Source organism: Dendrobates tinctorius, unplaced genomic scaffold (genome assembly GCF_039654945.1).
Source record: "Dendrobates tinctorius isolate UK_male_01 unplaced genomic scaffold, ASM3965494v1 ptg000105l, whole genome shotgun sequence".
Classification (NCBI taxonomy): Eukaryota; Metazoa; Chordata; class Amphibia; order Anura; family Dendrobatidae; genus Dendrobates; species Dendrobates tinctorius.
This window is the reverse complement of record NW_027361773.1, coordinates 7,743,562-7,757,775: the sequence shown is the minus strand read 5'-3', so window position 1 is coordinate 7,757,775 and position 14,214 is coordinate 7,743,562. Positions and strand designations below refer to the sequence as shown.

Sequence of the window (14,214 nt, the reverse complement as noted above, 5' to 3'; positions counted from 1 at the left end):
GTCTTACAGAGCAGGAGGAGTACATTGCAAGAGAAAACTAGTGATAATCTCATGCTGTTATAACACCGACTTTATTGAAACAACAACACATGGCATGTCTCTGGAATCAGGCTCTCTGCCCCTACATCATGATGCTTTCAGATTACATAGCAAAACCTGCTGACCAATTCCCTTTATGTCCCACATACACATTAGGCTCAGTCGAGCGCTCCTGTGTGTGGTGGAGTTGGGAGAGATGGTGATAGTGAGAGATACAAATCAATGAAAGGTGCATTACACAATGTGCCATAGACCAGTGGTGGGAAATGTATTTTCCTGAGTGGCCATGTAAGAGATTGTATCTGTTGTGGAGGGCTGAATCAATAGACTGAAATTAATGCTGCTTAATAGAAATATTATTATTAACATATTTATTAATTTTATTGTTTAACCTCTTCGCGACCGCCCACAGTAGATAAACGTTGGCGCTTGCTGGGCTTTGTGCAGCGCCGACGTTTATCTACTGTCGGCGGTTTTGTGCCCCCCAGGACCCCCTCATACCTTATAACGCGGGGATCCCGGTGCACAATGCATGCTGGGACCCCCGACGTCATCGAGACCTGATCGGTTCAGGTCCTGATGACGTCGCGTCACAGCAGCCAATGAGAGAGCTCGCTGGGAAAGCTGCTTGTTTCCCGGCGATCTCCCTCATTATAACGCGACTTCTCCTCTGAGCTCATGCTGACAGATGAGCAGAGGTGAAGCAGCGTTACAGTGTGACTAGATCGCTGCCTGGCACAGCTGTGTCAGGCAGCGATCTTGTCACACAGTAACGCTGCTTCTCCTCTGATCATCTGTCAGTGTGAGATCAGAGGAGAAGTGGCGTTACTATGTGCCGGGAAGCGATCTTGTCACATAGTAACGCTGCTTCTCCTCTGATCATCTGCCAGTGTGAGATCAGAGGAGAAGTGGCGTTACTATGAGTCAAAAATACAAAAAATAAAAAACACAAAAATAAAAAAAAAGTAAAGAAAAAAAAAGCAGGTAGGCAGGCTAGGGCTATGTCTAGGGTTAGGGCTAGGTTTAGGGCTAGGGTTAGGGTTAGGGCTAGGGTTAGGGCTAGGGCTAGGGTTAGGGTTAGGGCTAGGGTTAGGGCTAGGGTTAGGGCTAGGGTTAGGGCTAGGGCTAGGGCTAGAGTTAGGGGTGTGTTGGGGTTAGGGTTGGAATTCGAATTGAGGGTTTCCACTGTTTAGGTACATCAGGGGCTCTGTAAATGCAATATGACGCCCGCAGACCATTCCATCAAAGTCTGCATTCCAGAACGTCACTACTTCCCTTCCGAGCCCCACCGTGTGCCCAAACAGTGGTCCCCCCCCCACATGTGGGGTACCAGCGTACTCAGGACAAATTGGACAACAACTCTTAGGGTCCAATTTCTCCTGTTACCCTTGTGAAAATACAAATTGGGAGCTAAAAGATCATTTTTGTGGAAAAAAAATGATTTTTTTATTTTCACGGCTCTACATTATAAACTTTAGTGAAACACTTGGGGGTTCAAAGTGCTCACCACACATCTAGATAAGTTCCTTGGGGGGGTCTAGTTTCCAAAAAGGGGTCACTTGTGGAGGATTTCCACTGTTTAGGCACATCAGGGGCTCTGCAAATGCGACATGACACCCGCAGACCATTCCATCAAAGTCTGTATTCCAAAACGTCACTACTTCCCTTCCGATCCCCACCGTGTGCCCAAACAGTAGTTTTCTTCCACATATGGGGTACCAGTGTACTCAGGACAAATTGGACAACCACTTTTGGGGTCCAATTTCTCCTGTTACCCTTGTGAAAATAAAAAATTGGGGGCTAAAAGATCATGTTTGTGGAACAAAAATGATTTTTTATTTTCATGGCTCTACGTTATAAACTTCTGTGAAGCACTTGGGGGTTCAAAGTGCTCACGACACATCTAGATAAGTTCTTTAAGGGGTCTAGTTTCCAAAATGGGGTCACTTGTGGGGGTTTCCACTGTTTAGGCACATTAGGGGCTCTCCAAATGCGACATGGCGTCCTATCTCAATTCCAGCCAATTCTGCATTGAAAAAGTCAAACGGCGCTCCTTCCTTTCTGAGCTCTGCCGTGTGCTCAAACAGTGGTTTAGCCCCACATACGGGGTATCGGCGTATTTGGGAGAAATTGCACAAAAAATTTTGTGGTTCATTTTCTGTTTTTACACTTGTGAAAATAAAAAAAATGGTTCTGAAGTAAAATGTTTGTGAAAAAAAGTTAAATGTTTATTTTTTCCTTCCACATTCCATTCATTCATGTGAAGCACCTGAAGGGTTAATAAACTTCTTGAATGTGGTTTTGAGTACATTGAGAGGTGCAGTTTTTAGAATGGTGTCACTTTTGGGTATTTTCTGTCATATTGACCCCCCAAACTCACTTCAAATGTGAGGTGGTCCCTAAAAAAAATGGTTTTGTAAATTTTGTTGTAAAAATGAGAAATCGCTGGTCAACTTTTAACCCTTATAACTTCCAAAAAAAAAAAAAATTATGTTTCCAAAATTGTGCAGATGTAAAGTAGACATGTGGGAAATGTTATTTATTAACTATTTTGTGCGATATCACTCTCTGATTTAAGGGCATAAAAATTAAAAGTTTGAAAATTGCAAAATGTTCAAAATTTTTGCCAAATTTCGATTTTTTTAACATATAAGCGCAGTTCATATCTAAGAAATTTTACCACTATCCTGAAGTACAATATGTCATGAGAAAACAATGTCAGAATCAGCAGGATCTGTTGAAGCGTTCTAGAGTTATGGCCTCATAAAGTGACACTGGTCAGAATTGAAAAAATTGGCCTGGTCACGAAGGCAAAAGCAGGCTCAGGCGCAAAAGGGTTAATATTGAGGAGCTATTTCTCCTAATACATGATACGCTATGGCTTATTGTAGCATGTATCATTATCAGTATCAACTAATAAAAAAACAATATAATTCCCTCTGTTTTATAACGTTTATAAAAAGCAGTATAACACAAAAAGCAGTATCTCACCTACAACATGTAATGGCACTTACAGTTTCCTACACAGTATAATAACCCAACAGCGCCTCCCCAAATGTATAACATCCCCACAGACCTCCCACATACAGTATAATGGTCCACTCCACCCTACAGAGAATGATGGCCCCACATCTTCCCCCACAGTATGATATCTGCCTGCCCCATACACAGAATGATGGCCCTCACACTCCCCCCAACATAGTATGATGGCTCCACATCTCCCCACAAAGTATGATATCTGCCAGCCCTATACACAGTATGATGGCCCTCACACTCCCCCAACAGAGAATGATGGCCCCACATCTCCCCATACAGTATGATATCTGCCTGCCCCCATACACAGTATGATGCCTCCACAGTTTCACCCCACAAGTACTGACTGCCAATGAAAAAACACACAAATACTACTCACCTTGTGCCGTTTCATGGACGCACTGTGCAGTGTATGCACTGAGGCTCTACACGATATACCCTATCGAGTGACATCATTGCACCTGCTATGCCGAGACGCAAGTGTACAGGCTAAATGGTGGAACAAGGAGCCAATGGCTCTCTAGTCCATCATGCCGAAATCAATAAGCACGTTGAAGGGATTGCAATGCCATTCGGCAACAGGCTCCCCCAGCTTGCAGGCAGTACTCCGCTGTTTTCAGCTGTTCCTGTCTAGCCAACAGGCCACAGTTAATCCAGAGATAAAGCTATCTCGCAAGCGTGCATGATTACTTCTATTGAGCCAGGGGAATTGGTTGCTGCCAAAACGATTTAGCAGAGTCTTACCACCTTTTCCATATATATGATAAATGACAATATCTTAATATCTCCTTTTTTCCGGTATAGAACTAATTCCCTAGACATGGAAAATTTCAAAGCTGAATTAAATGTTCCCGGAGGAACAAAAGTTCAATTTGAACTTCATTACCAGGAAGCCCTTCAGAGGAAACTAGGTGCCTATGAACATGTTCTCTATCTCCAGCCAGGCCGGTTGGCTAAACATTTTGAGGTAAGAAGTGGAGGGCATTTAACAGGAAACAGAATATCAAGCTTTTAAAATGACTACATACATAATTCACCCTGTTTACCATAATAGTACATTTATGTTTCCAGGTGGACATCTATGTCTTGGAGCCTGAAGGAATCAGTAGTCTCACTGTTGTTAACCCAGTTGCAAAACAATTTGCTGACATCATTAATGTTGACCTGGGAGACCAAAAGGTAAAAAGAAAATTAATTTTATGTTATACGTGTATGAAGACAGGTTATGTAAAGAAACCAGAGACAAAAAAAAAAAAATAACTCTGAGATTGTCATAACCACATTCAGATTTATGAAACCTGAAACTCTTGAACCTTAAAGGGTAAATATTAGGGATGTGTGAATCTTTTGAAATTTCTCAAAAATCTGAATCAAGGCATGTCAATTCATTGCGAATAGCAAGTACTGTAAAGCCTCCAATTGCCCTGAAAATACCTGGATAACACTTTGGATCTCCTAAAATGTTATCAAACCCATTTCAAGAAATTGTCAAAGTAACCTTAAAGGGGTTTCCCACTACTAGGACAACCCCTTCAGGATCAAAATGCTTAGTTCCGATAAAATAATAAATCCTATACTTCCCTCCCTTGCTGGCGCCGTACCAGCGTTGTCGGCACTCGCGCTCCTGGGACTCTCAAGCGGTGTTGTGACACATGACCCCGGCGTCCAATCAGCACTGGCATAACTATCCCCACTTTCGGACAAATCAAACATGAAGAGGAAGTCCAGGCTGCAGCTGACTTCCTCTTCATGCTCAATTCCTACGAAGGCTGATTGAGCTCCAGCTTCACGTGTCACAACATCGCACGAGCACCTTGGGGAGAGCGAGTGCAGACACCGTGGGAACAGGACTAGCACAGGAGGTGGGCATAAGCTTTATTATTTTGCGAGGGGTATGAGAAGAAGTTGTCCAAGTAGTGGACAACTTCTTTAATATATGGCTTTAGGTAAGCAGATGTTAACCAACAGTTTATTCTTTATACATTGATCGCCTTCACTGCTTGACTGTCACACACTATCTGTGCAGCTTCTTCAATGTTTTTGCTTTTTTTATCCTTATCTCTAAGCCAAACTATAAACTGTGATGTTCTCTCACTATCTAGATTTATCAGTAAAAGACTGCATGAAATTACGTTGTATTGAGTGCTCAATACCTCGCAATTTTATATTGCCTTTTGTTTGCACTGCTACTTTCAAGGTTGCCATATTCCCAGGAATCCGAGTTTAATGAAGACCCATACCTTAGGGCCAAAACGTCACAAATGTATTCTTTTGGATTGCCTAAGTACAAATAAAAATACATATCACAAATTTCGGAGTGCCGAGTATCTCGCTATATTTATTCTTTCATGGAGTGGAACCCTTGCCCAGTGCTGTATATCCACTACTAGTCTTATCAAGACGGTCTTGATGAATCAAGGCCATAGTATTTTGTAATGAATAATCTGTAAAAATAAATATACAAAATATCATTAATTTTGTTTTTTTGATTATCATACTGTTTTCATTTGCTTTTCAATATTTAATCTTTTTTTCAGGCCCATATATCTTTCAGACCAACTGTGGATCAACAGCGTGAGTGCTCCTCCTGTGTGACATCTGCGGTGAATGGAAGACTAAGTATAAAATATGACGTAAAGAGGGATAGGTCCAGTCAACTCCAGGTAAAATACCAGACAGAAACTTGACAGGTTCCATTATATGTCATAGGGGCTCATCAGGAGCAGTTGAGATCGGTGTGAAAATGGATCTGTCATACCAGTTAGCGAGATATCAAAAACAGAAAGGATGACAGAAGTGTGAATGTCATTTTTGGAAAACTACAGTATTTAACATGACTTTTGAATGTATGTGGCACAAAGATAATCATGAAACTGAATCTCACTATATTCAGCACGTATAAGAGGTTATTCTGTGAATTTCAGGTGTTCAATGGATACTTCCTCCATTTCTTTGCTCCAGAAAATCAGCCACCACTTCCAAAGAATATTTTATTTGTGATTGATGTCAGTGGTTCCATGTGGGGGATTAAAATGAGACAGGTAAGTGTTAAATTGAAATAGTTATATAGTTCCTCCGATCTGGGAATACAGAGGTTTAGGACAGATTATCATTTATGACAGATTATCCTTCGCATTCTTTGAACACTTGTGCTTTTTGCTTTTTTTTTTAAGTTGCTTCCAAAAAGTGCATAAAATAATAATCCTCACAACAGTTGCCATAATAATCATGTCGGATCATTCTGAGAAATCTCACACATTATGATGCTGTTTTTTTCTTCTAGACAATCGAAGCCATGAAAGCTATCTTAGAAGACCTTCGTCATGATGATCAGTTCGGCATTGTAGACTTCAACCATAATGTTCGGTGCTGGAAAGACGAGCTTGTTTTTGCATCCCCCATTGAAGTACAAAGTGCCAAGAAATATGTACAGAATATACAACCTATAGGAGGTAAACTAAAAAATATGTGCCTTTCATAGTATCAAACAATTAATAATTTCTAGCTACAAAAAAAATCAATGTAAAAATCCATTTCATATCCTTTTATTTAGAACAAAAATTATTTAAAGGGACCCTTTCACTTGAAAAAAAAAACACTATTAACCTGCAGATATAGGGTTAATCTGCAGGTTAATAGCATTCTGAACCTGCCCTGCTCCGTCACTTAGACCACCCGGTCTAATAAATTAACTTTATTCTGGCACCATTCCGGTTTCAGTCATCGGTGCGCTCTGTGTATAAAGAGCGGGAGGCTGTAACCGCACCCCCATCACTGACTGACAACTCGCTCAGCATTAGGAGCAGCTGTCAGTCAGTGCCGGGAGATGGTTAAAGCCACTGCTTTCTACACACAGAGTGGTCACTGAATCCACGGCGTCGCCCCTACAACTAGAAGCCGAAAGCTGATGGGAGGAATAAAGTTCAATTTCTCACAGCGAGGATCTAAGTGTTGAAGCAGGTCAGGTTCAGAATGCTATTAACCTGCAGATTAACCCCATATTTGTAGGTTAATAGTGTTTTTTCACCTGACGGGTTCCTCTAAAGGTAACTTTAGGATAAGAGATTCATCATATCTTGTATTAAATTGACTTGTCTGATCTTTCTTTTTACATTTAGAAGTCCATTAGAAGGTCTCACTCAATGATTTACAGCTTTCCCTTGAATTTTGTACATGCAGAGGTAGTTGTCAATCACTAATAGGACCACTTAAGCCCAATATGCGCAAAGATTACGGTATATAAATTAAGTAAAAATTATACTGAATTTTTTCCATAAATAATATATTAAAGGGGTGGTCTCATGTTTGTTCCTCAGGAGCGCACATCTCCTGAAGATTGACAATTCACACCACTGACATGGCTGAGCCATTGGCCCAAACTGGGCTCTCTCTGCTGTAAATAGTGGCAATTTCACATATACAGGCTGTTTAACAAACATCTAGCAAGTACATGCTCCTTGACTAGGAAACCAGTCACTGCAGAGGTGGTTGGTAAACTAGGCAATAAGCTGTAAACTATAAAATAAAAAATAATTCAATTTTTAAGAACGGAGAGAATTTTGAATATGAAGTAAATCGCACTGCTGTATGTGGAGTCAACTTAAAGAAGTTGTCCATTACTTTGACAACTCCTTGTCATACCCCTCACTTGGCCCCGATAAAATAAAAAAGCTTATACTCACCTCCCGTGCCGGCATCGTTCTCTGAGCATCGGCACTCGCTCTCCCTGGGGCTCCCGGGCTGTTGTTATGACACGTGAGCCCGGCACTCAATCAGCATTGGCGTCACTTATCCTGCCTTGGTAAACACATCGGTCAATCATTTGTGTGAGGGGTCTGAGATAATGTCCCCAATGATTGATGGACGTACACAGCAGTCAGCCATCGGTCACTTTTAACAGTCGAGTGCGCTCCTCCGTGAATATGGTGAACTCATAACTATGAGTCTAGTGCATTTTTTATGTCTCCTATTAGGTAAAAGGACTTATTTTTCAAATGTGCTTCACATTTACATTGGACATGAAATATTGAGCTATAATACAGAAAATGCACTCTACATCTGTCAAATATAAAGACAATTTTATTCAATGTGATTTAATTATTAACAGGTACAAACATCAATGAAGCACTCCTGAGAGCAGTCTTTATTCTGAAAGAAGCTAGTGAGCAAAAACTGCTGGATCCAAACTCCGTCTCATTGATTGTGCTAGTCTCAGATGGCGACCCAACTGTGGGTAAGTTAGACATCTGCACCTGGTAAAACTAAAATCTCTGGTGCTGATATTTTTTACTTGTGGCGCCCCCAGGAGTATGGTCGCCACACTGGCTTTGCCTTCCTCCAGGGGAGGGTAATGCCAGGCTTGGAGGCAATGAAGGGTCTCTCCAGCAGTTTACCTACACATGCAACACAGTTCCACTCCAGGCCAACAGGGGGAACTCTGAACCAGAGTAGGAGGGAGGAGTGCTCCCTGAGGGCCAAGTGAGGAGAGTGGTCAGTTAGTCTGCGGAGGGTGAAGTGTGCAGATGTGGTGAGAGAAGCGTGGAGGTTGAACTGAAGGAAGAGAGCTCCCTCACGGCTAGAGCACAAGAACTGGAGCCTGGTCTCCCATGGTGGTACGGATACTGACGGTCCTGCCACAGATACCAGAGGAGTAGGAGGCTGTAAATGCCCTGCTCCCATCAAAGACTTGAGGGCACAACAGCAGTTTGGATAGAGAGCCGGGATTCAGCAGAGATAGAGGAGTCCCTAAATAGGCTACAGCTGTCTGCTGTGCAAGTGAGGTTCTTGGGAACAGTTGACAGGAGGAACTTCAGAGTAACTTATGACTGGAGTACTTCACACTTAAAGGCGCTAGGAAAGGAGACTGCACAGCCCGTCTGCTGAGAGAGAACCCTGAGTTGCTTCCAGGCTAGCCTGCTCCGGTACCATCTGTAATCAGGACCCTGGACTGCAGTTCTCAAGTAAAGGTACAGAAATTGCACCCGCTGTATCTTGTCTGCTTCCTACCCTTCCGGCACTGCTACATCCCTGTGCCCACTACATCTACACTGCCCTGGGACTATAGCTTCACCTGTGGGAAGCTTTTACAACCCTGCTGCACCACACCATCAGTCCCAGCGGATCTGTATGCAACATCGGCTTAACACCTCCCTTGCCGAACACCACAGGTGGCGTCACAAACTATTCATATAAACCATTACACCAAACCACCATTACTTGGGCGCCCAGGGCCACGGACCGGGTTACTGCTGCTGTGACACATCCCTCTGACACCGGCCCGGTACCGAGTACCCCATACTCGGGCGACCCATACTGATGTTACAGAAAGGTCAAGAAATATTTTGCGGATTATAAGACGCACCCCAAATTTTGAGGCGAAAAATAGGAAAAAAACTTTTTTCAATAAAATGGTGGAGCCTCTTATAATCCATGCGTCTTATTGCTTACCGAGGGTGGTGGCTGCGGTAAAGTGGGGTCCCAGGGTCGCTGGTGGAGGAGGCAAGAGTGGCGCATTGCTGCAGGCCGCAGGCTGGGATGAGGGGATGTTCTGATGTGTGCCACTGTGGGTGAAAATGGCTGCAGTGCTCTGTGAAACAGGGGGCTCCGCCGACATTTTGTGAAAGCCCGAAGCCCCCCCAATCACACATCCATTACTGCGATGCGGTGGCCTCCGGGAAAATGGCCGCCGGGGCGGCGCATGCTCAGATTGAGATCTCGGCCTGTTACTAAGTAGAAATGCAAGCAATGGACTACACTAATTGTTCACATAGCTCAACGCCTCAACTTGAGATAGGCTCCAAATGACATGTCATATTTGATATGGGTGAATGAAGTACTGCACTTTTTTTACATTTTGGAGTTCTGCTGACATTTTTTATATCTACTACTTAGAAGGAGATGGGGCTTGGGATCTGTTTGCACTCTCTAAGCAGTACATTTTCCTTTTTTATGATAAATAGGTAGTTATTTTCAAATAATTTCATTTATTGTCGTGTTCTTCCAGGTGAATTAAAACTGTCTAAAATTCTTAAGAACGTTAAAGCAAATAATCGCGATGAGTTCTCTGTTCACTCCCTTGGCATTGGGTTTGATGTGGACTATGACTTCTTAGAAAGACTGGCCCAGGAGAACCATGGGCTGGCTCAGAGGATTTTTGGAAACCAAGATACAGCTGCTCAACTCAAGGTTTTCTATCTTTAACTAATTATTTACGTTCATAGCCAGGTATATAAATAACATTTGCAAAAGTCTAAGCTGTTTGGTTTATAATGAAATACAAAATAGTTTTCTAAAGAATTTTTTTTTCTAGAAATCCACTTTAAACTTATATAATTTATTAACAGATTAGTGTTGCATCTCATATATTGATTTATAGATCATAAACTATATATATAGAGCAGGTGAAAAGTATTGAACACGTCACCAATTTTCTAAATAAATATATTTCTAAAGGTGTTATTGGCATGGAATTCTCACCAGATGTCGATAGCAACCCATCCAATCCACACAGGCAAGGAAATCAAGCCCTAGATGTTCATAAATTAAGCTATATGTAGTAATAATAAGAAATTACTCCGAGAAAAAGTATTGAACGCACTTACTGAAATGTATTTAAAGCGAACCTGTCAGTAGTTTTGGCCGATATAAGATATGGCCACAGGCTTTCAGGGCTGATATACAGCATTCTATAATGCTGTAGATAAGCCACCGATCCCACCTGAAAGATAAAAAAAAAATAAGATTTGTTGGGGGCGATCCGTTCCGATGGGTGTCGCAGGTCCGGGTCCGGCACCTCCCATCTTCTTGCGATGCCGCCCTCATGCTTGATTCATGGCTCCCAGGCATCGCACTCCTGCGCAGGTGTACTTCTCTGCCCTGTTGAGGGCAGAGCAAAGTACTACAGTGCACAGGGGTCGGGAAAGGTCAGAGAGGCCCAGCACCTGCGCAATGCAGGAATTTGCTCTGTCCTCAACAGGGCACATAAATACTCCTGCGCAAGAGCGTGATATCGGGGAGCCTGTGAAGCAAGCAGGAGGGCAGCATTGCAAGACACCCATCGGACCGGACCGCATCGGACTACCCCCCGGGTGAGTATAATAAAACTTATTTTTCTCATCTTGCAGGTCAGATCTGGGGCTTATCTACAGCTTTATAGAATGCTGTAGATAAGCCCTGAAAGGCAGTGTCCGCATCTTGTATCGGCCAAACCTGGTGACAGGTTCCCTTTAATACTTCATACAAATGCCTTTGTTGGAGATTACAGCTTCAAGAAGCCACTTGTATATAGTTTCTACTAGTTACATGCATTTCTCAGGTGTGATTTTGTTCTATTTTTCCACATAAACACTTTTCAAATCCAGAAGGTTCTGTGTGCTCCGTTTATGAACTTTGAGCTTTAGCTCCTTCCATAAATGTTCTACAGGATTCAGGTTAGGTGATTAGCTGAGCCATTCTAGCAGCTTTATTTTCTTTCTCTGAAACCAATTGAGAGTTTCTTTGGCTGTGTGTTTGGGATCATTGCCTTGTTGAAATGTTCACCTTCGTTCCATCTTCATCATCCTGGTAGATAGCAGCGGATTTTTATCAAGAATGTATAGGTTCATTTGTCCATTCATCTTTCCTTCAATTACATGAGCTAGTCAGTGTTGTATGCTGAAAAACACCATGATGTTCCCCCCTCTAAACAATACTTTTGGTATGTTGTTTTGAGTGATATGCAGTACCTTTTGGCCTCCAAACATGTTGTGCATTATGGCATCCAAAGAGTTTGATTTTGGTCTCATCTGACAAGACTATGTTCTCCCAGTATTGCACAGGCTTGTCTAAAGCCCCCGTTACACACTGCGATATCGCTAGCAATATCGCTGTAAAGTCACCGATTTTGTGACGTTGCAGCGATATTGCTAGCGATATCGCTGCATGTGATACTTACCTCTGACCGGCTCCCCCGCTGGTTATCGCTGATCGCGCGAGAAGCTGCTGGACCATTTCTCGTCGTCCACTTCCTGCGGCGCTTCCTGCTGTGATGACGAGCGGCGCGTGGAGCCGGGCGGGAGGACGCAGGATCGCCGCGTCTGACAGGTAAGTAGCGACCCCCGTCCCCAGCGATGCCGCTAGTGAGATCTGCCTGAGTGGCAGCTCACTAGCGACCACCTAGCGATTCACCAGCGATCCTGACCGCGTCATATCGCTGGTCGGGATCGCTGGTGAGTCGCTAGGTGTAATGGTACCCTAAATCTTGTTGGGCAAACTTAACGTGCTTGAATATGCCATAAGTATGTTTTGCAACAAGAAGATTGTGAAGGTCTTGAGACAGCTCACTGATTTTACCCATCATGAGATGTTTCTTGCGTGGCACTTTGGTAAAGAGACACCTTTTCATAGGCCAGCAGTTGAACTAGCTGATATTATTTGCCAGGAACACCGCACTGCACTTGCTCACTGAGCCAGTGCACGTGTCCTGAGTAAGACAACCTGTGCTCAGAGATACCTGTGGAGCGGGCAGCAGCAGAGAAGATGCGTGCTTCAGACCCACAGGACCTGAAGCATGTGACTGCTGGGGGCGTGGCCTAAACTCCCGAGAGTTAGGAGCTGCAGGAAAACTCCTACAATGGTAACTACGGAACAAAGTTACTAATAGGCATAGACAGGGAAATAAACCAGATCAGGCCGGGGTCAAAGCACGAGATAGCACGACAATTACCAAAGGGCAAGACAGAATGGATAGTCAAGACGTAGCCAAGAAGTCAGAAACCAGAGAAGCAGATATACAGTACAGAATCAACAGGCAAACTCACAACGGGGGACAGAACCAGATCAGAACCATATAAGCAAGCTATAGGACAACGAACAGGCACACAGGGGTCACAACCCTCGGCCAAAGGCAAAAGTATAACTGACAGGGATTGGAGTATCTCAGGGCAATAAAAAACTCTGCCTGAACCAAAGAGAGGCCACAATAATTAACCCCAGGTGTGCAGGTCAAAGCCTGCACTGAGCTCAAGACATTTACCTCTGTCGTGCAGGTCAAAACCTGCACTGGGATCATGACAGTACCCCCCTCTCAACGGGGGGCCTCTGCACCCCCAGGCTTCCCCGGGTACTTGGCATGGAAAGCCCGAGCCAGGCGACCTGCATGTACAGAGTGAGCAGGGACCCACGAGCGATCCTCCGGTCCATATCCCTTCCAATGGACCAGGTACTGCAAAGAGCGGCGCACCCGCCGAGAGTCCAAAATATGTCCAACCTCATACTCCAAGTGACCCTCCACCAACACTGGAGGAACAACAGACTCGGAGTCCTCCTTGACAGACCCCACGGGTTTCAACAGAGATTTATGGAACACATTGGATATCTTTAAGGAGGCGGGGATACGCAACCTATATGCCACTGGGTTGACTAGCTCCACAATCTCGTACGGACCAATGAACTTTGGTCCCAATTTAGCTGACGGTACCTTCAAGTTTATGTTACGTGTGGAAAGCCAAACCTTCTCCTCCACCTGAAACATGTGTCCCAGGGCCCTCTTTTTGTCAGCAAAATATTTGTACCTCCCCTGGGCCCGAGAGATATTACGCTGGACTTCAGCCCAGAGGTTTTTTAACCGTTGGGCGGACCCCTCTGCCCCTGGACAACCGGAATCCACCCGTGAAAACTCCCCAAAATGAGGATTAAACCCATAATTGATTAGGAATGGGGACATGTTGGTGGACTGACTCACCCGGTTGTTAAAAGCGAATTCCACCAACGGTAACGCATCACACCAATCCTCCTGTCTGGCGGAGGTCAGACACCTGAGAATTTGTTCCAGGGATTGATTGGCGCGTTCCATCTGACCATTACTCTCCGGGTGATATGCCGACGAGAAGGAGAGTGAGATGCCCAATTTCATACAGAATGCCCTCCAAAATTTGGCCACAAACTGCACACCTCTGTCAGACACCACATTCAGGGGTACCCCATGCAATCGGACCACATGCTGCACGAACAACCTTGACAATGTTTCTGCTGAGGGTAGTGCTGCCAAGGGAATGAAATGGGCCTGTTTTGAAAACCTATCCACCACCACCCAGATCACTGTATTGCCCCTGGAAGGTGGAAGACCGGTAATAAAATCCATGAAGAGATGAGTCCATGTTCTAT

The 14,214-nt window shown here is 43.9% G+C and overlaps 1 protein-coding gene across 1 annotated transcript in view; it reads left to right on the top strand.

Moving 5' to 3' along the window:
* Nucleotides 1-14,214, top strand: part of ITIH2 (inter-alpha-trypsin inhibitor heavy chain 2) — a 72,493-nt gene that overhangs the window by 27,861 nt on the left and 30,418 nt on the right. Inside the window, exons 6-12 of the mRNA XM_073589033.1 lie at nt 3,877-4,039; nt 4,144-4,251; nt 5,610-5,735; nt 5,997-6,113; nt 6,356-6,524; nt 8,180-8,305; nt 10,076-10,257. Coding sequence (XP_073445134.1) covers nt 3,877-4,039; nt 4,144-4,251; nt 5,610-5,735; nt 5,997-6,113; nt 6,356-6,524; nt 8,180-8,305; nt 10,076-10,257 — 991 coding nt within the window. The remainder of the gene's footprint in view (nt 1-3,876; nt 4,040-4,143; nt 4,252-5,609; nt 5,736-5,996; nt 6,114-6,355; nt 6,525-8,179; nt 8,306-10,075; nt 10,258-14,214) is intronic.